We start from the raw sequence: 27,854 nt of genomic DNA on the forward strand, positions 1-27,854 counted from the left end.
TGAGATGTGGAAAGTGTCTTCAGCACACACAATCTGGAGCACAAGTCTTCTGGGGAGCAAGTGAAGGAGTTGGGGTTGTTTAGTCGGGGAAAAGGAGTCTGTGGGGGTCTTATTGCTCTCTATAACTGCCTGAAAGGAGGTTGTAGTAAAGAGAGGATCACTCTCTTCGTCCAAGTAACAAGTATCAGGAAAAGTGGAAATGGCTTCAAGTTGTGCCAGTGGAGGTTTAGAATATTAGGAAAAATTTTTTCACTGAAAGAGTGGTCAAGCACTGGAGCAGGCTGTCCAGGGAAGTAGTGGTGTGAGCATCGCTAGAGGTATTTAGAAGACATGTAAATGTGGCACTTGGGGGCATGGTTTAGTGGTGGGCTTGGCAGTGTTGAGTCAATGGTTGGGCACAGAGATCTTAAAGGTGTTCTTCAACCTTAAATGATTCTATGTGTATAAGATCTGGTCTTGAAAGTTCTGTGGCACTGACATTCCTTATATGTCCTCCTGCAAGCAAAATATTTATTTTGCACAAACATTTTAAATCTTTCTCGAGTATACAGTTTCTGTAAGTAACACAACTTGCCTACGCTTCCAGGAGGTGGCAAATCCCCTAAAATTTAGCTGCTTAGAGTCACCAGCTCCATGAGAGATGCAACATTACTCGTGGGGAAAGGCTGAACCTGCTCCCGGGACACAGCCAGGGCTGGCACCGCTTGAACTGTGCAACGGTGGGACCGCATGGAAAAGGAAGCGGGTGCGTGTTGCCCTCTCCCGTAGGCCGAGCGCTCATTCCCGGCACTTTCCGAGGCGGTGGCGGCGGCGGCGGACGGGCTCCCTCCGCAGGGCCACTGCGGAACCGACACCGGGTGGGAAAAGGACGAGTGAGGAGCCACCTCTGAAAAGCCGATTCCAAAGTCGTGACGGGTCTCGGTGCAGGAGGGAAACAAGGGCGAAGCGTGCCGGGGGAGGTCCCGTTATTCAGCGCCCTGTCCCGCTCCGAGGGGAGTCCGCCGCTCCTGGCGTCCTGGTCAGGCGCTGGAAGCGGCGCTGCTGCGACCTGCTCCACCAGAAACACGGAGCGTCTCAGCGCCCTGGTACTTTCACAGTCATCCGCTGGGTTTTGCAATTTCAATAGCAGTGTTAGGAGAGTTCAAAAAGTGTTTCGGTTTTCTGCTGCTTTGTAAGTATCCCTGCACACATCTGCAAGTGCTCCGCTGGGAAAGGATGTGCTCCCCAGCCTAAGGCTTTAATAGTTGCTGAGCCCAGATAGACAGCAATGGAGGAATTGAGGGGAAATTGTTCAACCCGCATCAAGAAATTATATCTTGACTCCGAGTCCAGGATCATTCCCAATATAAAATTGTCAGACAAACCTTCCTCTCTTTTATGTCTCTACTTTTTTTCTTTTTCTTTTTTTTTTCCTATAAGGAGTGGACTAAATATAAGTCACTGGGGAAAAAAATACGAGCAAGGGGAGTTTCGAGGGCTGAAAAGCGATTTGTATGTAATAGTTCTGGTTGGGCTGAGGTAGTCTGCATTAGACAATGAGGTAGTTTAGCACTGAATGAAGATAAGGCATGCTCGGTACAATGTACTAGCAAGTTCAGAAAGCCTGAGGGGATCTTCTGAAAGATTTAAACCACTAGTTACAATGTATTGAGTAACAGTCTGTCAAAGTGTTTTTCTCACACTGGACAAAGCCGACGGTACATTTCAGCAGATCTGTTGAGTATGATTTATGTTTTTTGGGCCATAATCTTCTAAACACTTACATGCTGTCCTGACGTGTCAGGAGAAAGGTCTTCTCCCAGAGGGTGGTCTGGCCATGGAAAAGGCTCCCCAGGGAAGTGGTCACAGCACCAAGACCGCCAGAGTTCAAAAAGAGTTTGGACAATGCTCTCTGGCACATGGTGTGACTCTTGGGAATGGTGCTGTGCAGCGCCAGGTGTTGGACTCGATGATCCTCATGGGTTCTTTTCAACTTAGTCAATGATTCTACAAAAAATGAAGCCTTTTAGCTGTAGTGGCGAGAAGCAGCCACACTGCTTTTCTGTTTGCGTTTTCCTGTAAGGACACCCCTCAAACTCTTACACTTGCTGAAGCAAGAGCAAAGGGCTAGATGAGTGACTTACGCTACTTTTTCTGCTCTTTCTCCGCAGTTAAGCGACTTTATTCCTTATTTTTTCACAACAGTCTTTTAGTAATTCGTCGTTTTGGGGAAGCGCTCGCCCCAGCCGCCCACAGAGCGCTCATCAGCGGGGCCGACCCGGGCCCACCCTCAGCCCCAGCCGGGCCGGGCCGGGCCGGGCGGCGGGTGCTGCCCGCGAGGACCGGCAGGGGGCGCTGCTGCCCCGCGCTGGCCGCGCTCGCTCCCCTCGGCGCTTCCATTGGAGCAGCCGGAGACGAGTTGGCGCCATTTTGAAGCCGGCAGGGGGACCGGGGCGAGCTGCGGAAGGGGAGGGGGCTGGCGGCGATTGGCTGCGGCGGCGGCGGCGGCAGCGCCTCTCCGAGCCCGGAGCGGCGGCAGCGCGGAGCGGACCCGCCTGCGACCAGCGAGGCGAGGCGGCTGCGGCGGGGTAAGGAGCGCGGCACCTCGGCCGCGGATACCCCCACCCCGTCCCCGCTCCATTTTCCCTTCCCGAGGGCGTGAGGGGCGCCCGCCCGGACCGAGCTCCGCGGCGAGCGCTGGAGAAGGACGGGGAGTAGACGGGGAGCGGGAGGGCAGAGCTCCCCCCGGCCCGTGGTGGAACTCCCCCTTCCCATCCCCCTCGCCCCTCCGCGGGGCTGCTCCCCTCCCCCCTTTTCCGTGGCCGCCGTCAAATACTAAATTTCCCCCCCCCCCCTCCCGCCCGGCACCCCGGGCGATGGGGTGACCTTGGCTGGGGTGTGCGGGGGCCCGGCAGTCACCCCCTCGCCCCGGTGGCCCGGCGGGCGGTGTCGCGCCCAGCGCTGGTGGCTCCTCGCGGCGCGAAGTGGCGGGGAGGGGGGGCGGGGAGGCTGCTCGCCCGTGGCTATGAGTGAGTGAGTGAGTGATCGCGGATTCCCGGGTGTCCCTTTCCTCCCTGCCCCGGGCGTCCCCTCCCGCCCTCGCTGCCTGCCCCGGGCAGGCGGCCCGGTCCCCGCTCCGCGGGGCAGCACGGAGCTCCCGCCGCCCCGCGCCTGTGCCCGGGCTGAGCGCGGGGACATCCCCGTCCCCTCCCCGCCCGCTTCGCTCTCTCCGCGCCGCACTTCGCAGCGCTCCTCAGCGGGAAGAGACCGCGGTGTGCTGGGTCCCTACTTGTGTGCGAGCCCGGTTCTTTCATGCTGGCTTAGCTTTTTTTTTTTTTTTTGCCCCCTTCCTTTCCTCCTCTTTCTTTTCCCCTCCTACTTTGCATCAGGCTCTGTTAGAAAGCGCTCGAGAAGGGAGGACGGGGGGGAGCTGTGGGGGGGCGGTTGCCGCCGCCTGGTAGATGGAAAACTATGAATTTTACATCTGAAGTGCCAGATGGAGAATGGTTAATTTATAGGTTATGTGTTGTTTACGTTGAGAGCCTCCGGTCAGGAATTTAGGTCCGTAACTTCATCCTGCTGCAAATAAATCACTATCTGTTCTTTAAAACAAATCAACAATTAATGACGGTGAACGGTCCTGGAAAATTAAACTGCAGCAGACTAGTTCCTACAGAGCTGGATTTTGTCTTGCAAGCCTTATTCCGACTTTTGTGCTTGCTTGCTGCTTGCTTTCTGAGAGCTGGGATTATTTAGTTAGGCGTTGTGTTTTCCCGTTTAACACAACTGCTGAAGCGTTCTCGTGTTGGTCTTTGTTTTCTGCTTGCCGGGTAGGTGCTTTGGCTGTAATTGATTTCTCTTCGCTGGGGATGGAGTAGAAGGAGTGTTGAAAATTTGAGTGGCTTTATAGTTGAAAATAAGTGTCAAATCGCGTTTTGGGGAAGGGAGTAAGATGACATGCATTCTTTCAGGTTTTACCCTTTCACACTAGTGGGGTTCAGTTTTCAGGTGGTAAAAATTTTGCCTGGTACGTTTTGTATGTAGTACAGATATGCTGGATATTATACTGTGTAAAGTAACTCCTCAAAAAGAAGTGAAAGAGCTGAATGTGCGCCATGCTCAGAGCACCTGAAAGGAGACTGACAGTGACAGGCCATCAGGTACGGTGGTTTAGCAGAGGTGTGTGTATCGTGTTCATCTCAGCCTTTGAAACACTGCACTGCTGGAGAAAGTAGTTTGGTACTTCAGCACTTGCATGACATCTTGTGTCTATGTCTGAAACAAGGTTGAACTTAATTATTGTAGGGTTGGGGGGGGTATGATGTGTCTGGGTGGGGTGTGGTGTTTTGTTTGGGATTTTTTTATATAGATACTATAGTGGAATATTTGCCTATGTGTTTATTGCATCCTCTTTACTAGTTAGTATACAGACTGGATAAACTGTTGTTCAGTTTTTGATGAAACAACTAGATAAATTAAAATGGAAAAATCATATGTTTAGCACTTGTATGCAACTTCTTTTTTCTCTTGTAAATAATGAATTTAGACTTTATCTAACATGCTTACCTATGGACTGAAGAGTAAGTCACCTAAGTCGTAATTAACCATATAAAAGCCAATAGTCACTGCTAGCATTTGGAAAAGCACAGTAATGAAATATGGGCATAATCTCAGGCATTATCCATTTTTATCTGTAGAACAGGAGGTTCTGTTACCTCCTGTAAATTGGGAGAGATGCATTTTCTTTTGGAATATGTTGCTCTCTACCAGGCTTTCAGGTTATGCCTTTTTCCTCTCTTCCTTCAGTCACACAATTTATAGCCTTAGAGAAGAGTAAGAGGGTGTATGTGTATGTATAGGTATGAGTCTTCTGGTTAAGTAAAGGATTTTCATTTAAAAGTGTTTGGTGTTAATGGTTTTTATTTCTTTAAACCTGAATTGGAAGAGGTAATAAGGACTACTTGTTGCACAAAGGAGCATTTTCAGGGGAGCAACAAATAAGAAAATGTGAAGCTGAACAGTAAAAGCGTGCAAAATTGGAGATGGAGGGAAAATGTGATACTGCAACTCATTATTTTCCCCTATCAGTTTCACTGTAATATCCCCATCCCTTTATATTGCTTGCCCCAAATATTATGCCAAGAAAGAGGAAGGTATGTCTTTCCTACTGCCTTTAGAGAAGTTCCTTTTTAGAATCAAAAAGTGGTTCTGATATGTGGAAAATTATCTTACCACTTGTCAGTATCATTCTTCTTTTAACAGATACCTAAAGTAATGGTGTTTTTACTCTTAGCACAAAATGTCAATACTGCAACCTGAAATAATCTTTGGATAGACTGAGAGAATATTGGAGGCTTTCAGTCAATTCTGAAACTAGGTGCTAAGGGAAAACTGAGGAAACTTTTAAAAGGTGTCTTAGTGTGATAGTGCTTGGTGGTGAAATGTGTTAATTTTCCAGTTCTGTAGACCCTCTGGATGGTCTGATCAGCACTGACAGATCTGGGAAGGAGTCAAGGCATTTAAAGAATTGTAAAATATATGCTTTGAAAAAGAGAATATTTTCTTTCCCTCAGAGATTGAACATCTAAAAGTCAAGGCTATGTATGTATTTTAATTACATACCTCTTGCTTTTCCATTGGTAGCCTCTTCAGTTGAATGTAGTCCTGTAGAAAAGCTGAGGTGTTTTTTAATCTGCTTTGCTCTGTTACTAAGAACAGAACTTTTTTAAGTTCTATAAAGTAAAAATGAGAAAAAATTATGAAAAGTGAAGTGTATGAATGAAAATTAACTTTGTTGTTTTAGGAAGTTAGTGGTTTGTTTCAAAACCTCTTTGGAACATTAAGGATTCCACAATAAAAAAGGCTGTTTATGTGAATATTTGCGGAAACAAATCCAACTTGAAAGAATTGAATGAAATACAAATAATATATTCATTTCTAAGAATCCAGATGTTAACACCTCCATTCTTTTTAAAGCTTGTTACTGTCTGTCTCACTGCTTTTCAACCTTTTCTAAAGTGTGAAGAAGTCCCTGAAGTAGGTTCTGAGGATTAAGACCTCTATTACTTAGTCCCTGTCTGTGGAATTTACTCTTTTGCGTCCAACCCCAAGCACTGGAAGAACATTCTGCTTGTTTAATGCTGCCTGATCTTTGGTTCTATTTTTTCAGCTCACAACAACTTAGGTGTTAATATGCTTCAAGAAATAATAATAATAAAAAAAAGTGCCATACCTCATTGGGAACAGATGGGGATGTTTGTACTAATCATCTTGTGTCTGTCACCATTTATACGGGAGTACCGTAACCAGGGATCAGGACCCCATCTGGGGTTTTCTAATTCAGACCCTGTTCTTTAAAGATCAGTTCCAGACAACACTAACTGTGTGTACTTTTCTCTGACTTAATTAGGAATCTTGGTAAATGTTTCTGCTGTTGAAATGAGATGCTTTGCTTTCATGCTTTTTAATGGACAAAAAAAGACATGAAGTTAGCAGTCAAAAATGTTATTTTCTTAATTGCTTCCATTGTAGTCACCTAAACTACAAGTTCATAGAACATAGAATGGCCTGGGTTGAAGGAGACCTTGAAGATTACATAGTTTCAGCTGCCCTGCCATGGACAGGGAACCTTCCACTAGACCAGGTTCCTCAGGGCCCTGTCCTTAAGCTTTTCCTGGGATGGGTATCCACAAACTCTGTGGGAATCCTTTTCCACTGTCTCTCTACCCTCAGAGTAGACTTTTCCTCAATATCTAACCTAAACCTACTCTCAGTTTGGAGCCAATCCCTCCTGTCCTGTCACTACATGCTCTTGTGAAAAGTCCACCCATCTTTCTTGTAGGCTCCTTTCACGTACTGGAAGGTCACAATTAGGTCAGCCTGAAGCCTTCTCTTCTTCACGTTGAACAATCTCGATTCTCTCAACCTTTCCTCACAGGAGAGGTGGTCCATACCTCTAATCAACTTTGTGGCCCTTGCTGCCTGATGTCCTTCCTGTGCTGGGGACAGGAGTCTGTAGCTCTTTTAAAGAGTATTTCATTCAGCTAAAATGTGAAAATTTAGGAAATGACTCTTGAGAAGGTGGTTGTCCATAACTTCTGCCAAAGCAGTCTTTGGTTGTCTCTGAGACATCCCAATATATCCACACTGTAGCTCGCTTCAGCGCCAAAACCCTTCATCCTGAAAGTCTTAGAAAGAAAGGGAACCAATAAAAAACTACTGAAAGTTTTTTGGTTGGTTGTCTTTTTCCTAAGTTACTCACAGTAAGTAGAAACATACTGCTTGTGTGGAAGTCCTGAAAAAAATGAAAATCAAAGCTTCATGTATGTAATCTTTGGGCCACCTTGAGTTTGACTGTTCACTTCTGTTATTACTGCTTTGTGACTTAGATGTACATTCCAATGAAGGTAATCAGATTTCTGTGAAATCTTTGTCACCACATATGTTAGGTTTTTGTTTTTAACAAAAAATAATTGAATTGTTGCAGAAGACACTTCATGGAAACTTGTAATTACATTTAGGGGTTTTAAAAATTTTTTTTTTTTTTTAGTTTTTCTGCATCTGCCTATGTAAAATGTCAAGGACTTTTCTTGGGGGAAATGTACAGAAATGCTAGGCAGCTTGCCATTAGGTGTGATATTTTCTCTGATAATTTTCTTGATTTTGTTACTTGGCAGCTCAATATGTAGCATTATGTGTAGTTTCTGAACACAGAAACAAAGTGTATGGAAGTAACTGTAGCTTTCTGTGTCATCACTTTGTGAAAACTTTTGTGAGGGACTATGTATGTGGACAGTCCAAGTGCCACCCAGTGCTTTTCAAAAGTCTAAGTGAGCCAAATTCACTTAATTCATGGTACAAAATAAAGTCTACATTTGCTGTTCTTCCTTTGAGTATGAACTGGTCAGAATAAGGCTGTAACTTTTGCTTTCCTGGGTTTTCAGAATGAAAGAAAGAATAAATAGGCCACTGATAAACTCTTCAAAAGGGTTGTGAGGAAGTTTTTCAGAGGGACAAAAATCAGGAGATGCATTTTGTCTTCCATTTGCCCAGCTTGGATAATACAGTTTGTAATTCCTTCAGTTACAGAAATGTTTCCAAGAACTAAGCAAAAAGATTTTGATGCATGTACAATTTTGGGGAATAAATATTCTGCACACTTTTTTAAAATGACTGTCTGATCTGTACTTTGAGAATGTGAAACACTTTAAAAGTTTTCCACAAAGTTACAAATGTTGCCTGTAGTAAGTTCTCCATTAGTTTGTCCATACTGTATTTTGTATATACATATAAAAGCACATTTAAAGTAACTTTTTCTTTTGTAATGGGCCATTGCCCCCTGAAGCTTCTGTATTACATACAAAAAAAGCTTTAAAACAATATAAAAATTGCAAATTCTTTTTTAAAATGGTAAACAGTTTAAATTAATTTTTGTCCTTCTAAGTATATACTACGGTAGTCTTCAGTTATAATGTGGGGTATTTTCAAACCACTGTATTTAGGAATTAGAACTACATATCAAAGTCGGAGCACATATTTTCCAAAAGCTCAAAAATGTAAAATGAATTGACAGGGGACTGTGGGAAGGGAGAAGCATATCTAGTAATTTGAATGATTGAATGTCACTTTGGGATACTGGAATTCATTCCTTCTGTCAGTTTCTTGTGATCCCAGGCAAGTCTGTTTAAACCAAACTTCCCACAAGAGCTTATTAGTAGTGCATTGATTTCCTGGGAGACAGGCTCTAGACCCGGACTACTTCTGCTTGGCTCAACAGATGCTTTAGTTTTAGAGGCAGTGCTGGATAAATTGGCATACTTTTTAAAGTTGTGCCCTAAATTCCTCCTCCTAAATTCCTGTATAGGCAAAATTGGTTGCTAGTTCTTAAACTTCAGTCTGTATCTTGGGTTAGTAATCTATGAAATGAGACAAATACTTACTTTTATGAAAAATCAGTGAAAGTGTTGCAAAATCAGGTTAATTTTTATGGCATGCTAACATAGTACATCCCTGAACCCTTACAAAAGCCCAATAAGAAATTAAGTCTCTTCAGGGTGTGGCTTAAATAGAATGTAATAAGGGACATACATAACATTATAAGGAGAAAAGTTGAATAGCTTCTTTGCTTTGAATGAAAAAGAAATCCTGTGGTGTGGAAAAAAGTAGTGAAGGATCAGGTGTATCAGCTCCTTTGTGTGTATTCTCTTTAATGTTGTATAAGAAACTCTAATTCTGTTTCTTAACTCTTTATAAATGATTTTACAACTATTTCTGTATTTTCATTCCTGTGTAATTGAACGTAGTAAACAAATTCCCTGTATGGATGTGCTTCTGTCAGTCTTTAGGTTGTAGCCTTTAGCTTTGTATCGATGACTGATTGATGGAATGCTGTTAGTAGCAATGAGTTTTTCTCCTTTAGCAGCTTTATGTGAGATATGAGAGCTTTTCAGTGGATTCTTGCAAGTATTTGTTATTGGCAGAAGGGCAGTGTAACCTGGTGTTTGCACACTGTATGCTCTGAAAGGACTGAGATCTGCTGGGGCTGCATTCCCTTCCTGCCAGCTGCAGCTGATCTTTGTGCTCTGATCTCTCTTTAGTGACTTCTCTGCCTGGTTTGTCCTCAGACCTTTTGGGCTTCCAGTCCTACACTGTTCAATGTACTTCCTCTCTCACCTTCTTCAACATGGCTTAGGCTTTACAGGATCATAGAATAGAAAAGTTGGGAAACGACCACTGCAGGTGACCTAGTCCAGCCCCCTGGCTCCAACAGTGTCCCTGAGAGCACATTACTTGGGACTGTGTCCTGATGGCTTTTGGATGTCTCTGGGGAAGGAGACTTCACAACTTGTCTAGGCAGCCTGTTTCAGTGCTCAGTCATCCCTGTGGAAAAGGAGTTCTTCATCTTCAGATGGAACTTTGTGCATCATTTTCTGTCCATTGCCTCTTGTCCTACTGCTCAGCACCACAACGAAGAGCCTGGCTCCATCCTCTTGATGCCCTCCCTTCAGATGTTTATGTACATTGTGCATTTTAGGGACCTCAAGGTTAATAGGGTATGTCAGCTGTGATGTATGCCGATGGGGTTTTGTTCGTTTGGGAATTTTTGTGTGTTTTGTTTCTATTTTTTCCTCTTTTTCTTCCCTTTCTCATTAACTTTGCTTCTTGATTGAATGCCTTTTCTGTAACCCCTAAACTTTCTAGTCCCTTTGTCTGATAGAGCCTGTTGGTCTCTCTTAGTAGAAGTGTGTCCAAACCTCAGCTGTTTCTCTGGTAAGCTGTGCTTTTTGTCTTAATTAATACAGACTGCTCTTGAACTGAGAATCTGGCTGAGGTGTGAACAAATCCAGCTTTTTGTGCTAAAGAAACAGCAACATCTGGCTGTAAACAGACAGGTGGATTAGAGATGGATTCAGCTGTCAGCAGGATTTACCAGATGTGTTTGTTAGTCTGGTTTGGCTATGTGAACCTTCTAACTTCAGGGGAATAAAGAGAGAGCAATGAGCAGTTCTTGTGTGGGCATGAAAAGGTCTTGTACCTTTAAGTAATAGGTAGAAACTCTCTGAACTGTTGTATCATGATTGTATGCTTACAGTCATAGTGCAAGCAGCTATATTTCTTTATTAATAATTTAAAACTTCCCCCTTTCACTTGAAAACCTTGTTCTTTTAAAGTGAATAAGCATTTGTTTCCTATAGGTGTTACTTGTGTCCTAGTGGTTGCTGTTTTTGGAACACAATCCAGTGGGGAGTGTATACAATTTTTCATCATCGTTTTTGATTTGATTTTTTTGTTAATGCTCTCCTGGGTAGGAGGAGAGGTCTTCTTGAGGAGTGGACTACAGGGTACTGTGAGGCAGTGATCCAGTCTGGTAAAACGTTGTCCATGTCCTTACTGCACATCAGCACAGATCTGAGCCTGACGGAAGCACGGCCCACACAGTGATGCATGCCACGAGTTTGTCTGTCATTTTGCAGCAAATGTAGAACTGTAGCAATTCTCAAGCTGGAAGGAACTCATAAGAGTCATTAATCCCAGCTCCCTGTTCCACACAGGACTCCCTAAAACTAAATCATATAATTAAGAGTGTTGTCCAGACACTTCTTGAACTCTGATAGGGGTGACTGATCACCTGTCAGTGAAGAACCTTTTCCTAAAGTCTGATCTGAACTTCCTCAGATGCAGCTTCATTCCATCTCCTTGTGTCCTATTGTGAGTGATGAGCTGCAACTGAAGAATAACTAAATATTGAACAGAAAACAAACCAGAGTTTGTAAATTTACTATCAAGAAAGTTGACATAGCTGTACATATGTTCCTGTTTATACAAAAAACAGGACTAAAATGTACTAATGTATTTAAATTTTTGAGAGTGGGACACAAAAAAGATAGAGACTCCACTCAGCGGTGCCCAGTAATAGATCCAGAGGCAATGTGCACACACTGGAACACAAGAGGTTCATTCTGAATGCTTTCACCATGACAGTGGTCAAGAACCAGCACAGGTTGCTCTGGACATTTGCAAGGTCACCATCCTGGGAGATCTTCAAAAGCTGTCTGGACGCACACCTAAAACTCGTGGTTTTAGGTGACCCTTTTTCAGCTAGGAGATTCAACCAGGTGATCTCCAGAGTTCCAACCTCAGCCATTCTGTGAACATTCAACCCTATTCAACCCCATAGGGCTAAATAATTGTAAGGGATGAATAATTGTATTAGAAAAAGTTACAGGAGTCAATGTATTATTGGCAGAGAAGTTATGTGTTGGTTGAATTTGAGGTAGGTGTCAAAGGTAAGTTAAGACTTCAGTTTTAAAAGAATCTTCAGGATTTTTTTTTAGTGATCTTACTGATAGATCCATATATGACAGTAGGTGACTAGATTGCGAAACTGTTGCTGATCCTTGTGATCTTATAATGAACTTAGTTCACCTGATTGCAATATGTCTTCATTTATTTTGTACTTTGTGATCATTTATGGGTTCTTTCTCTGTCTTTGGGGACACAGTTCTTTTTTTCAGTCTGTTTTTCTGTCACAGTTTTGCAGAAAGCAAAATAAAATGTTTTAGCTGGGAAGAAAAGCTGAACTGATAGAAGCCATCTGGGTAGACAACTTCTATTTGTAAAACACCCAGATGAATGTGATTTTGGTACTAAGATTGCTATATGCAGTTATAATATAAATGTCTGTTTATAATTCATGTTGATTAGGAGTGGATGCACTGTTGTATAGAACAACATCCAACTTTGCAGTTGAATACCCATGCTTTTTTTAGGTCTTACAGTTCAATCCATCTCACTAGCATTCTTTGTTTGATCTTTAGTAATTCTGTATCAAATAATTTGCAGTGGGATGTAAAGCATATAATTTTGTATTTTTTTTAACATTATATGCAAAGTTAGGAATGGAAGTGCATCTCGTTTAGGTATAGAAATTCTGACTTGTTACAAAAGCAACTTTGTCTTGGTTGACCATTGTGAAGTTTTACATAATGTAATTTTGCTTCTGTGATAGCTTACTAGTATTTTTGAAAATTTCATTTTAGTTGCTTATTTTCTTTATTTTTGGTGTTTTGGTTTTTTAATATTCTTAGTGTTGGGGGTTTTTTCCTTGGGGGCGACATTTGTTTAATTTGAATTTTTACCAAAAAAACCCAAAACAAAAAGCCAACAAAGTTTCATGGTAAGACTCAATAAGGCACTTTTAGCCAAATAAATGGTACACTAAAATAACACCAAGTCTTGTTTCCTCCCAAGGGACAACACGGAGGTTAAACTTGATTTGTGCCTGATGTTTGTGTGCTGTAGTTGTCTCCTGCTTCTTGTTAGGTTCTCCTTATTTTCCTCATGGCTTCCATGCCATTCTTGCATGGTTTTCTTCTCTGCTTGTGTGAGCACTACAGCTGTTAATCATTTGAAATTATGTATTGCAAGGTATCTGAGATTTCTATGACTGTTTTTTGAAAATAGTTAATTTAAAGGAAAAGTAGTAATTCCTGCCCCTTTTCCCCCATTCTTTTCTAGCAGCTGGAGGAAGGAAACAAACAATTCCTGCTTACTAAATCTTAAAGTAAATTCCCTGGTAAAAGACAGCTGTGTCAATATTATGATCATAAACCATTACATCCATAATATTCTGGAATTTTGATACCTAGGCTGGTTGTCGGTTCTTCTCTGCTTTGAGTATCAGCCTAAGAACTTCTAGCGTTTCTGGTGATTCTGGAAAAAGAATGTTTGGTGGAGTTCATGGTCTGCTTTTCAAACATACCATATGAAAGCAAGGGGCTAATCTCTGCATATTGATCAAGTTGTATGGTATTCTATTTGGATATTTTGTTTCAGATATTGACAAGAAAGTCATTCTTAAATTTTAATTTAAAAACTAGAAGTCTGTTTCTTGTGATCAGTTTTTCTTCATTAAGCGATTTATCTTTGACCTTTTGTCTTATGTGATTCATTTTCTTTGTGTGGGATCTCCTGGTATTTGTGTGATTTATGGTGATTTCTGCCTCTTTTCTACTCACCCTCCTGGCAGTCTCTTCTTGTCCCCTCTGTGCACGTGCTGCACATGTAATAGACTTCATGGGTGCTTCTCCTGGTTTATACTGTCTGAATGATAGGTGCTGGTGGGTGCACATGGTATTCCAAGCTAGTTCTTGCCAGTACCTTAAGATGGGTGTTAGCTGATGGAGTTTTGGGTTTGTGGGCATTGGTTTGTTTGTTTATTTGTTTCACAGGATGGGTCAGGTTGGAAGGGACCTGGCCCAAGCTCTCTGATCACAAGCAGAGTTGCCCTAGATCACATTGCACAGAATTGTGTGCTTGAGTATCTTCACTGAGGAGAGGAGGTTCTTGAAGTACCTTGTCCTAGCATTAATGCAAAGTAGAAAAATCATGAGACTATAACCTAGGCATTGGCCCCTCTTTAGACTTCTGTTGTTTTTCCCTTACCGCTGACTTTTTTTCCAGAGTTACTGTGTATATTCTTGTTTAGATGTTCATATGCAGTCTTTATATTTGCAAACATTTCTGTTGCTCTAAACTGTCAATGTTTTACTGAATGACAATATCATCCATCTCTGCATCCATCTGTCTATGATTGCCAATTTAATGCTTCCGTAATAAATGATATCTGGTGCAAGGAAAGTGTGGATTGTTTTATCACAGATGAACCAAACATAAATTATCCCAGGGTAGTATGATAAACCTGGAAGTTACATTTATCGCTGTTTTTGAAATTCTGACTCCAGTGTGAAGATTTTTTCTTAAACTCTCAAAATATTCCTGATATCAAGCTAGTGCACCTTTAGTGGTAGTTTTATGCCCTTTTTTTTTTTTTGCTCTGCATTAGTGATGGGAGTGCTGCTTTTATTTCCTTGCAATGTACCTTAATTTTTAAAGTTAATTTAAATTTTTTTAAATGAAGGGTATTGCACCTTAATTTTTAAATACCTTTAAAAAACTTTCTGGTCCACAGAGGTTCATGAATTCCTGGATGGCGCCCATGTGATTGCTTTGATTTGAAAATGTGGAGTTTGTAAGTGTAGACTCAGTAACTTCTGATTAAAGATACCTGTTACCAGTTGTCAGAGGAAAGTTTAACTGTCATTTATCTGAAAATGGGTATTCAGCTGATTTTACAGGATACTCCAGTATCCTATATAGGATGCTTCAGTAACTTCTTTCTTTACAGTCATTACTATACAGCAGAACTTCCTTTTTGATTCTAGCTGCTGAAGTGCAATTTTTTGTTAAGCTTATTTACAGTGGATATCTCAGTTTGGCTTCAGTTTTATCTTTATTTTTGTATTTCCTGGTCTCTGTGGTAGAACTGTCCTGTTTTGAGGGCTCTGATTACTACTTGCAACTTCACTAAGTGGTTGTTGGAGCTCACTTAGTAGTATAAAAATGTTTCTTGCACCCCAGTCATGGGTGCAAAAGCTTAAAGCTTTATTTTGTTCCTTTGGCATGGACATTGCCTGTGACCTCCCCCTGTTTGAGTTATGTACACCACCAAATCACTTCTGTTTGAGCACTCTGAGAACTGCTCGTAGTTTGTCTTTTCTTAAGATTTTGTGTAGTATGCTTGAATAATGTGACCACCTAAGGAATGTTTTCCCTAGTACTTGGCTAACTGACAAATATATTGCAGATGTCTATTATATTAAAATCATATTTAGTCAGCCTACACTCTTCTTTCTCTGTCAGATTCTTTTACTATTGCTTTCCAGTTTTTGTCTCTGTAATTTCTTTTCCTGCAGCCATACACAGAAATAAACCATTTTAATTCTTACAGTCCCTTTTACTTAGTCTTGAGCAGAAATGTGAAAGCAGAGATCTCACAATAAGAAGTCAGTTTTATTTTTCTTTAGGTTGCTGAATGGTTTAATGGTGAATTCTTTTATATAGTTTCTGATGATAATTTTTTTTAAAAGCTGAGTGTGTTTCAGTGAAAATGCTGTTTCATAAATGCCATAAAAAAGGGGCAGTTTCATTAAAAGACAAATGACAACAGTAACATCTGGAAAAATGCTGAAATCTCAAGTTGGGTCACTTACATTTAGTGGAAGCTGCAAGTGTCTGCAACACCACTGGAGAGAGCTGTGTGCTGAGATAAGTTAGTACTGAATACTCTCTACTTGCTAAATCTTTGGGAGGCTTTCTTTAATGAAGTTTGAAAAAAAACTTATCAGTGGAAGTGAGAACTTGCCTGGCATCATTCTCTGACTGATTGCAACTCTGTTTAAGTTGCTTGAGGCCCTTTAGTGCGCATGTGCTGATTTTGGTATCACCTGTTAATCTTCCCTGTTCTTTTCTGAATCCTCTAAATCCACTCTGTATTGTGATGATGTTTCTTCTTGCACAGTTACCACCTGCGCATCTTTTAATTTTCCAAAGTTAGTATGTTAATAAAGAAACTTAGTGCACTTTGCTGCATTTTCTGGTGTAAGTTTGAAAAAAGTATTTCCTAATTTAAACAGGTTATTACTTATATATGACTGTCAGAGGACTGTCATTAATGGCATTCTGTAGTGAAACCCAGTACTTTTAATGTCATTCGTTGGACTGAAAGTTACTTTTACCTTATGATTTGGCTCTTCATTCCAGAAGACATTTAATTAGTGGCTTCTGTAAATTCTTCCTGTAACAGTCCTTACTATGCTGCCTTACAGAAATGGGAAGCTAGCATTTTATTGATATGGATAATACTAGTATCTTGATTTAATGATAGTTAAGTAAACAGTGTAACATGATACATTTCTACAAGAGAATGGAAAGTATTAGTCTAGCCATTATACCTGAATCAGTATGAAGAATAACCTTGATTTACGTAAGCGCCTTTGGTCCAACACGCTAAAGTTTTCTATTTTTTTCAACAGCAAAAAAATTAATTTCAGCTTGCCAAATTTCAGTTTGGAGTGGCTTTTAATAGCCAAGTTATAACTCCCTAGCAGAAGAGACATTATGGAAATAGGTTTAGTTTAGTGGCAGTTGGATAATGCAAGCCTCTAACACCAAAGTCACTTCTCACCTTGATCAGTTGTTGTCAATCAGCTGTATGCCAGCAGGAGTTTACCAGGGTACAAAGAATTTCTGTAAATGACTTAAATTGTTATGTTATTTGTTTTATTAATAATACTAATGAAGGAGAAAGATGCCTGCCTCTTCCACTTCCGTAAGTTGCTGAGTAATCTCTTAATGGTATCTTGTTGCATCTTTTGTGGAAATTACATCTTGACAAATTTTTTCATACGTCCTGTGTTGTTGAAACAAAGTGCTCTTCAAGCATTTGTCATGGTTTACATTAGTTCGTGCAAGGATGCTGCCCACTGAGGCTGCAGAAATAAAAAATGCGTAAAAATAATAACAAGAAATTGCAAGCTGTATTGAAAAAGGAATAGAGCTTTGAAGTGAAATTTGTAGTGTAATTTATGAGATGGAAAAGATTTTACTTCCTTGCAATGTCCCATGAGACAATTTAGGAAAATGTTTTTGCGTCTTCTAAGCTGTTTTTGGATTGTTGATGAAATGGCCTGTGACAGTGAGAGGCCACTGATCATCCTGCTTGGTTGTGGAGAAAGTGTTGATTAATATTTGCCAATCCTTTTTTTTTGGCTACACTTTCTTGTTGGGATGGTATGAACTGTGGAAATGTATATTTAGTTCTTTACACATTCAAATTTTATTCCATGTGAACCACTTACTAAATTCACTTGAGCTTCTAATGCCTTTGTGAACGTGAAGAAAGTGTTATTCTCACTGGCATATTAAAAAATGTCTTGCAAACATAGATCTAAAAGTATATATATCTTAGCCTACATAAATTTGGTGTATACTTTCTTAGATTTTGTATACATTATTTTAAAGTTTTCTTAAGAATAACTATATAGATAATTATATATTCAGTGAAAGTTCTGAAAAATAATAATGATAGAGTTTGCTAAGTTGGTCAGTGTTTCTGGAGATCTTCTAAGTCCTCATGTTTGGATTCTGGGTTTTTAAGAGGAAGTGATAGTAAGGCAGGAGCCAGACTTACAAGGAATCAAGGGTTGATTTGGTAAAGTTTGCTTCATCACTTGGATAATGAAAACTATCTGGAGGATTTAAACACATGTATATGTCTCTGGAAAGTCACTGTTGACACATGATGTCTTCATGTGTGTTAAGGCACAGTTTGTTTAATGATTAGCACAGTTAATTAAATCACCATAGGCAATGTAAACTGTCAACCAAACAAAATACAATTAAATGGAGTGTGGTTTAAGTCCTCCAGTAGATCATTGACTTAACATCCTCTAATGATATTTATTGACCTATGAAGTATATTTGCATAGATACTGAATATGCAAGATATCAATCCATATTTTATTTGCATAATCACAGTATTTTAAAGTATTGAGCAAGTAGTATATGTGAAGTTATCTAGTATATAGAAAACATCTATGAATGTTTTAGTAATATAATGGCCAGTAGACTTAGCTGGAACTGAGCAGCTGTTGGATGCTACTGATTATGTAGAGAACTCGTGTGTAGTTTATTTATTTGAGCTTGACCAATTTTGGCAGTGGTACTTACTACTAATTAACTCTGTTCAGATTAATTGATTGTTCCCATTTGTGGTCTGGCTGATAGTCATAATTTTACATTAAATATGATCTTGTGATTTTTGTCACAAGAGGTGGATGACTTTTTAATCCATCTTGATCTAATGTCCAACAAATGTAACTTCTGCTTTTGGGTTTTTTCCGTGCTTTAGTTTTCCTGTTCTCATTGTACAAAGGGTATGTGTTTTGTCATCTTTCTTTCTTTTGTCTGTAGTAGTTTCTTCCACCTCACCTCTCTTATAACTTAGTTTTTAATTTGTCATGCTATTTTATACATACTATTTTTCAATATACTTCTGGAGACTGGCTCTTGGTTCCTGACTTTAGGTCTTTGAGAAATTACAATTGCAGTGGTGCTTCTGTGTTGTCACAAGCAGTTCCTGGACATCTTAAGTACTGCTGTATCATCTCCATGTGTACAAAGAGTAGGGTTTGTATCTTAAATCCTCTATTAGCTTAAAATATATTTATTTTCTTCATAGTTTTTGAAGTCTTAGCTTACAGTACTGTTTAAGACAACTAAAAAAACCAAAGTCTGATTGAATCATGATTTTTATTCCTATTTGTTAGGACTGGAATTTGTTATATATTTGTTCAAGTTTCTTGTGACATCTATCTCCCTTCTTTATCCTCATATGCCAGCAGAAACAGGGCACATGTTAAAGTTTAGTTTATGTGCTGGGATTCTGCATGGTGCAAAGCATTTCATGGTCTGAATTGCTTTCTTGCCTTAAAAAAGGCATCCATGTGAACATTTTCCTTTTTCATAGGATCATTAAGGTTGGAAAAGACCTCTAAGATCATTGAGTCCAACTGTTAACCCAGAACAATTGTGTTCTCCACTAAACCATGTCCTCAAGTGCTACATCCACCTACCTTTTGAACACTGCAAGGGATGGTGATTCTACAACTTCCCTGGGATGCCTGTTTCAATGCCTGACCACTCTTCTGGTGAAGAAATTTTTCCTAATGTCAAATCTAAACCTTCCCTAGTGCCATTTGAGGCCATTTCCTCTTGTGTTGTCATAGATTACCTGGAAGAAAAGACCAGTGCCCACATCACCACACCTTTTTTCAGATAGTTTTTGAGAGCAGTAAGGTCCTACCTGAGTCTCCTCTTCTCCAAGCTAAACAACCACAGCTCCCTCAGCCCTTTCTTGTAAGACTTGTGCTCTTTCCCTTCTCATGATGTATATGGAATAGTACTGGATGTTTGAAAACATGGTGGGGAACTTCTAAAATACCATTTGTTAAAAAAAAAAAAATAGAAACTGTCAGCTGAGTCTGTTGAATCTCAAAGATGCTTTGAAAGAATTTCCTTCTTTCAAAATGCTTGTCATCTCAGACTGTTTTCTTTTGCAATACACTGAATCTGTAAAAATGAATTTTAAAAGCTTTTTGAAATTCAGTCATTGAATATCACATCACTGGCTTATGGATTTTCATTTTCAACATGTTGTACATACAGCTGGCCTTGATGCTGCTGTTCTTAGCTGCTACTGTCTTCTTTTTCCATGGCAGAAGTTCACAGAAACAGCTGATGTGTCTAATGTGAAATCACAGAGACTTGCATTTGGTTAGAATTGCCAAAACACCTTCCCCCCCCCCCCCCCCCCCCAATAAAATCCTGGATTCTACTAAGTGTTCAACACAGATTATTTTGATAAAGCTAGGTATGCACAGTTTTATTGGCAGTCCAGAAGAACAGGAACTTCTAGCAGTGGAATGTAATGAAGTTTTACTTACGTAATTGAAGTACTAACTGTTGTACAAGTTTGCTTAGCATTGAATTTTTTTTTTGAATGGTAGGTTTTGTTTTCTGCTGTTTCTTTTGAATGGTTTTTGTTTCTCTCAGTATTAGAAGCTTTATAATTCTTTATTCTTTATGTTCTATTTCTTAGAACCTTTTTAGAATTATTCTTGACCCTGTAAGACTAAGTGTATTAATTCTTTAGAAATTGAAGTCCTGTTAATTTTTTTCTGTACCTCTGAGAGGGATAAGCTGTGTACATCCCTGTCTGTAACCTTGACTGGCTGTTAGGTGCTAACACTGCTGCTCTCTCAATCTTCTTGCTTAATGGAACAGGGAAGGAAATAAGAAAAATGCTCATGGGTCAGGATAATTACAGGGAGATTATTTTCATTCTCCACTAACCTTGGTGGCTGCAGGTTTTTCACACTTTTATTCCTAGTAACTGCTATGCAGCATTTTTGTGTCAGTTCCTAAATGCATTGTCACAGAGGCACTGCCAGCATCACTGATGGCTCAACTTTGGCAAGGGATGGGTCCATTTTGGAGCTGTCTGGAGCTGGCTCTGTTTGTTATGGGGGCAGCCCAATGTCTCTTCACACAGGGGCTCTGCCTTCAGCCTCCCCCACTACCAAAGCCTTGCCACATAAACACAATACAGATGTTCAGTTTCATGCAGACCTTGGATGCCACTGAAGCTTAAAAGCTTGGTTGCATGGCCATTGGACATATTGGCTGCACAGTTGAACTTGACTGTAATGTATGAGCTTCAGTCTTTGAATTATTTCAAAATGTGCTCCAAATGGGACTACATCATCATGTTCTAATCGAGTTTCCACTGCATTTGATCGGATCTGACAGCTATCCACCACTGGAAAATGGAGTTTTGTTCCCCAGTTCCCCTAGTTCCTGTTCTTTCCCTTGAGTTAGCTTTGATGCTTGTCACACGCTTTTCAAAAACAATTAGGCTTGTTTTTTGAGTTGGTGAGTTTGATTGGTCCAACAAAGCATCTGATGCTTTTATGCATTCTCATATTCAGGCAAGCAAGGCTCCCTTCTGCTGTGATGAGCTGTTAAAATGAATTTAGGTGTAATATATAACATCATCCCATCTGAAAGGTAGAGTGTAATATCTGTGTCATATGGCAAGAAGAGTAAACTTTATTACAATTTCTGTGTGCTTTTGAGGAGTCCTAGACTTGACATGGACTTGTCATTGCAGTATGTTAAAAAATATAACGGGGATAGAAGTGGCATCATATTTTAGTATTAGAAAAAGTTACTTCAATGAGCTTTGTTTCCTCCCAGCTTTGTCGCTGTCAATTTTTACTACAAGTGCAAGCATGTGGCACTGTTCCTCTGCTGGGTGCATGTAGGGGCAGAGAAGATGACAAACTGAGTTGATTTTCATGTATCTGTTGAAGTACATTGCATGTCATGCCTGTTGAATGAAATCTGATTATGTTTGTTCTATTCATGTTTTCCCTATTTACAAAAATCAAATTTGTTTTGCTGTATGTGTTCTTTGCAAAAAAAAAAAAAAAAAAGCCAGTGCTAACTTTTTGTTTGGTAAAAGATTAGGTGAAGATGATGCAAAATCTGTAACTTTGGTTGTTTTCATGAAATATGAACTGAAGAAAACAAATCCTGATACTTGGGATTCACAGTTCAGAACAGCCATGACTGCTAGAAGTGGATCATACTTTTAACTAAATAAATAAAAATATCAAGACAATGACAAAGAAATTTGTTTATTTTGTTACATTCTTCATTCGTAACTGCCCTGGTACAGTCTTTTTCTAAGATCCTGATTGTTCCCACACATGCCATCTAGATTTTTTCACTGTCTTTTGTATTGATTGCTTTTATCTAAGTAAAGATTTCAGTTCAGCTTCCTTCTCTAAAGCAATGAAACTCTGCATAATTTAGAGTGGATTACATGGTAGTTTTCATTTGCATTAGTTTAAAGGGATTGAGAAACCAAGTAACTGAGTTGTGTTCCTAGTTAGAATTTAGGAAGAAGGTACCATTGCTTTTCTGCAGTCTATCACTTGAAAACTTGGTTTTAATGATGTAGAGGAAAGACTTGTATTTTTCATTCTCTGTTTGCTGCTTGCTTGGTAGTATTGGGGAGTTAGAACTGGTGATGTGTAACAATTAACAGCACTGGTGTTTAAGCATTTTGGAAAATTGCGTTTTCCAAAAGAGTAAAAATGGACACAACGTCCATTTCAGATGTCTGAACACTCGAGCTAGCTGGGGTCTATTATTACCAAGAGATGGCAACAGATCATACAATACAGTAAGATTCTTGGTTGTGTCTTGTTAGTGTGAAGATCAATGACATTCTGAAATGAGGAGTTTTAGCTTTTTTCTGATGTGAACTTCTTGGAAGCTTTGTTGCGTCATAGGACAATCTACCTGCATATCAAAACTGTTGCTGTCTCCCACAGTATAGATTACTGAAACCAATCCAAATATTTTGCCCTTTTTTGTGTTTGTACGGGTTTGTTGGTATATTTCTAGTTGGATTTGTTTGTCAAAGTGGGACAGATATGGTTAAGCATGAACTAGTTAAACAGCATTGTCTTGTTAATTTCTTTCCACAGTTTTCAAACCGTGAAATCATGGCTCATTCAAAGACGAGAGCCAATGATGGAAAAATCACATATCCTCCAGGAGTCAAAGAAATCTCTGATAAAATATCTAAAGAAGAGATGGTGAGAAGGCTAAAGGTTAGTAAGCAACTAATTGCTTGCAGATTAAGGTTTCTTGTAAAAGATGTTCAATAATCCTATTACTATATTTTATATCAGGATTGGGTTTTTTCCCCCTTTGGGCTTTACCTTTTCTATGCATAGAAGGAGAAAATTGTTTGCTCTTGTGCCTTCTCTTCTACCACTTTCTTGAAATGGCTTGTTCAAAAAAGGTTTAAATGCATTTAAAAATCACAAATAGAAATGAGCTGCCTTAATTTAAAATGCTGCTTAAATTTTATTTCAGCTACTATGCTAAGTCAGTACTTTCATTGTTTTCCAGTATTTTCCTCTCTAAAAGAGAGTAATAATTTTGGAAATAATTTGTATACCTCTCAATACATTCTTTTTATGCCTTCACACTCTTTGGTTTGTTTATAAAAACCTTTATTCTCGTTGTTTTAGCCTGTATCATGATGATGGTAATTTTTGTTATACTTTAGTATATATGCTTTGACTACACTTACAGTCTTTGATGTATTTCTGTCTTGAATTTCTTGACCATTTTATCTGGACTAAGTGTACAGGAAAGTTGGACAGATTTGGAGGCTAATTTTGTTACTACAGTTCTGCATCTACCTTTGTACTCTCACAAAAAGGCAGGCCTGTATTGTGCAGGAGGAGTGCCTACAGCTTGGGCTTGCCCTGTGAAAGAGGAGGGAACAGATGTGGGAAGGGAACCTTAAGTATTCTAACAGATGAAGGAGCTTAATTTGGAATTTTCTGAAGAAGTAGTTTTAAGTCAGTTGGAACTATGGGTAAATGAATAAAAACTAATAAAATCCCAGACCATGAGGGTTGCTTCTTGTCTTCCCCCCAGTAACTTGTCTAGGCTTTGGGATTTTGGTTGATGGACTTCAGTGAATATATTGCATTCTATGATACTGAATAAAAGACAACATTTATAACTTTACATATGAATGATTCCTAAGAGAAGGAATTCTTGGTTAGCACTTGCATATTTTTTCAGCTTGTGGAAATGCAGCACCACAGTTCTTACTAATCATTTTTCTCCTGTAGCTTAATTTCATTTCTGGTCTTGAATGTCTAGTCCCTTCTGTCATCTTGATCTGTCTTGCAGAATAAGAGGACCTTGTAAGATGTCTTGTGTTTCTTGTTAGTTGTTTATTCTGGCTGTGAATTCATTGGTGCTCAGGCAGGGAAAAAACTGAAGTATTTCTTTTATAAGAGGTTGAATGTTGCATGCTACACCACAAGTGTACAAAACTTCAGTATAAACACAGTTGCAAGTGCTAAAGAACAGTGGTTGATAAATAAGTGAACTATTAGCCTCTTGATTTCTCTGAATGCCAAATTAATGCAATTATTAGGGAAAAAGCACTCTTCTGTGCACAAGCAGACATTCTGCTGTTTGTTGATAATGATATATTAATATAAATGCAAATTATTGAGAAATCTGAGAATAAAATGGAAAATATGCAGAGTGAATTTCTGTATTAGCATAACTTACATTGGACATTTTATGCATTTTGAATTGATGCCCTCTTGAAGTTTATAATAGATTTCAAAATGAGATAGAAGCTAAATGGTGACAATTGTCAACTAGCACTGAAGACAGAAAGAAGGTGATAAACTCTTGGAAATGATTAGTAGTGTCTGAAAAGCATTTTTCCACAGTTTTTTTTAATACACAAGAACCAAGTCATCATCTAATGAAATATTAATTTTAGACCAGCAGTCTAAAAATGCACTTTTCTGTCAGTTTCATACCAGTAAATTCCAAAGCTTGTTTCTGTGGAATGATGTAGTAAAAATTGAATGGGTTAAGAAATATGTGCCACATCTGGAAGATGAAACTCCAGGAGTATAAATTGTGGTGGTCTGGGTGTGATTTCAGGCTCTGGAGTCCTATAACTTATTGCTTTGCAGGATCCTGGAAAACCAGGCTAGGACAACTAACTTGTTGTCCTCTGTTTTTCCTTAAACACTGTGATGGATTGGTCTGCAGACAGGATGACTGATCTTTGTTGTCCTGACTTGTACAGATGTTCATGTTATCAGGGAAAAAACATGAAAGGTTCATTTGCAGAGTAGAAAAAACCCATACTTGTTGCAAGAAGTATGAAGACTACTTTTCATGGAAATGAAAACAGTTCTGACTTGTAAATTAATTAGTGTATAAGGGCACCAGTGCACTTCAGGTCTTGTGCCTGACTGGGGAGGCCTTTTTTTTCTTGCAATGGAAGTTGTGTCTGCCTAAGCTGCTGATCATCTATGCCTTTTTGTAAAGGATTCTCATATGTTTGAAAACTTCACAGCTTCTGTGATCCTAGTTATGTAGAAGTTTGGAATTTTTTTGAGTTGGGCTTCTTACTCCCTGACCAGTTATAGTAAATTTTTTGGAGGGGGGAAAAAACCCAACCAAACAACAAACTATAGCAAAATAAAGTATTTTGCAGTGTTATAGGATTCTGGGACTTTAAATTATTATTCTTTGAATAACGTCTCTTCTTGCGCTGAGGAAGTAGATAGGTGTTTTGGCTTTAATTCTCAGGATTGTGTAATTAAGGCTTTAGTATAATTTTGTTAATTTTACAAGAGCTGAACTCCTTAAAATAACTCTGCCTCTGTGAGTCAGATAAGGAATTACTTTGTTTTGTCAATAAATTTCTCTCCTTCAGAAAGTTTTTCAAATATAAGAATTCTCACCAACTAACAGTTACTAAATATAGCTTTTCCTGCTTTTGTTTTATTCAGCATGTTAAATATTTGTTGTCCCAGACTCTTTTTTTGTTCCATGACTTCAGTAACTGGATCCTCATAATCCTAGTGGTCATTTTAGTCTTGTTGGACAACCTCCTTGCCACTCAGCTGCCTGGATTTATATATCCATTTGCTGCCAGTGTGGGCTCTGCTTCTGGACAGCACAGGGAATAGAATTTTCCTCAGAGCCGTAATAGGCAAAAAAACCTTAAACTGAAAGAGAATAGGAAGAAAAAAATCGTCACTGAATATTGGAGAGAGAAACAAATATTTTTAATAAAGTTTTGCCATTGTCTGAATTTTTAAGTATCAGTCTATTTTTAAGTAACAGTAACAAGCTGTAACAGTGAATGCTGTTGCACTTCTTCAGTTGTCAAACTTGATTATATGGTTTCTCAAAAAGACTTGGGAAGTCTACAGCTAGACTGTCAGTATTTCTGCTGAGGCTGTGTGTTGGTTCGGTTCATAAAGGAGTTGGCCAGGTATTTCCTGTGCCCTGAAAAATGAAAACACTGGTTGCTCAAGTAAGTACTACTGCATAGCTAATAATGCTTCTGACAGAAGTTGCAGAAAAGCAGAAAAGTAACTTTTAGTAAGGATTCTGTTACACAAAGCACTTAATTTTATGTACTAATGTGTGTCTGTCTATTTAGATGGTTGTGAAAACTTTCATGGATATGGACCAGGACTCTGAAGAAGAAAAGGAGCTCTACCTAAATCTTGCTTTACATCTTGCTTCAGATTTTTTCCTCAAACATCCTGATAAGGATGTGCGTTTGTTGGTAGCATGTTGTCTTGCCGATATTTTCAGAATTTATGCCCCTGAAGCTCCATACACTTCACCGGATAAACTGAAGGTAAATAAAATTAATCTCTTTTTCCACAGCAGGTTTTTACACTCAGTGATTAATACAATTGGTCACGACTGCTTTTTGCCTCCTTTTATTTCTGGTTCAGCCTAAACAGTTCAAGGTTTTCACTTGTTTTTAGGATGGGATTGGTCAAGTCAGTTGTCCATGACTTCAAGGGTTATATAGTACATATTCCAATAACTTGCAGAGTTTTGGATTTGTATTGAAAATAATTATTTTATTGAACTGTTTTTGGGATTTGTAGGTTAGTTTACTTTAGAAATATTTATTATATGTATAGGTTTTATCACAATCTCTTGCAAGATAGCTAATACCTTCACTTGGGGAAATACCCCTGTATCTCCAATTAAACTACCAAGAGGCAGGTACTTGTATATTTATAGGTAAAGGCTCTATTAAAACAAAGATAAAGTACTTTTGTACAGAGTTAAATGATATTTGATGTGGCTTGGGAAATTCTGCAATTAAAGACATCACTGATCCCACTAGGCGGAGATGGTTGATAGAGAAATGTCAGGTTTGAAAAGGAAGTACAGATCTGACTAATTTGTTCCAAAAAGAAATTAATTTTTTATTATTTTGTGAGTTCTTTTACTTCTTAAGGTAGAAATCTAACTTAGTTCCCAACTCTCAAAATCAAATTGTTTCCCTTGTGCAGTCAGAATCTCAAGTGATGAACTGAGTTTTGGGGGGAATTCTAGGAAAAGCCAGGTGAAAGTAACACTCAAAAATGTGTGCTTTTTTGTGTCCCTGATTTAGAAATGTGTGTGGTCTTTTTTGTTTAGTTTGGTTTGGTCTTTGTTTATTCCACAGTAGGATAGAAAGGTGGTTGTGGTGGATGGTCTATCTATTATCACTTAAGAGGAAATCACTCAATTTCTCATCTAGTGGTTGTGCCAGCAGTGCTTCCTAATTAGGGAAACAGTGCAGTTCCAACTGCTGTAGTACATCTTTTGTTAACAGACATACTGGAGAGATATCTAAGGATTTTTCTTAGTTCTGTTTTCTAAATTCTGAATTAGTGTTTAATCAGAGGTACAACATCTACTTCCTGCACTTATTGATTGCACCATCTTCAAATGGAGATGAATATTAGCTTTCTCTACTGTGCTCTATTTAAGTCTGGTTTTCAGGTGTCCTGATTCTTATTTCAGTTTTAGTATATGTTTTCATTTGCTTGTTAGGCTTAGAGCTTAAATTTATCCTTCTGAGTTCCTAACTAAGTTCCTCCTTAGAGTAGTTGATCTACCAAATGCTACTAAGCTTCAGATTTCGTAGTGTACAATATTGGAAGGTGTACAGTACTGATCTCATACCTGAAGTGTCAGAATACTACAAACACCGCTGGGACAGAACTTGGAATGGATGAGGGACTTCCATTGCCAGCATTGAGTTCTGTAATCTGTGTGGATTTCAGAATTCAGTTGCTTGATGCAGTTTTTTAAACATATTTTGAGAAATAAAGACAAGACAAACAATAGGGACCTTGGCCTAGGGCTGCTGGGGTAGGTTTCTTGCAAACCCATTTCTTCTGAACTCAGCTTTTGTGGTTGCAGGACAAGCTCTGATAGAAATGTCGAAGAGTTCCCTCCACTTTATGACAGAGGTAAGAGGAAGAATGCTTCCTCTTGGGTTATATCTTGGCACTATTTTTACCCAGTATTTAATATCAAAT

The 27,854-nt window shown here is 39.2% G+C and overlaps 1 protein-coding gene across 4 annotated transcripts in view; it reads left to right on the top strand.

The window, feature by feature from the left end:
• Positions 1-2,517: 2,517 nt before the first annotated feature.
• PDS5B (PDS5 cohesin associated factor B) overlaps positions 2,518-27,854 on the top strand; it is a 99,862-nt gene continuing 74,525 nt past the window's right edge. For 3 of the 4 annotated variants that reach the window (XM_054271779.1, XM_054271783.1, XM_054271782.1), the window contains exons 1-3: positions 2,518-2,567; positions 22,437-22,562; positions 25,961-26,164. In XM_054271779.1, the coding sequence (XP_054127754.1) occupies positions 22,455-22,562; positions 25,961-26,164 (312 nt within the window). In that variant the 5' untranslated portion in view covers positions 2,518-2,567; positions 22,437-22,454. Of the gene's footprint in view, positions 2,568-18,981; positions 19,029-22,436; positions 22,563-25,960; positions 26,165-27,854 lie in introns of those variants that run through there. The other variant, XM_054271780.1, reaches the window with a different exon arrangement.

This window comes from Melozone crissalis, unplaced genomic scaffold (assembly GCF_028551555.1).
Source record: "Melozone crissalis strain CALT ecotype California unplaced genomic scaffold, PUWL_Pcris_2 ptg000013l_1, whole genome shotgun sequence".
In the NCBI taxonomy this organism is placed as follows: Eukaryota; Metazoa; Chordata; class Aves; order Passeriformes; family Passerellidae; genus Melozone; species Melozone crissalis.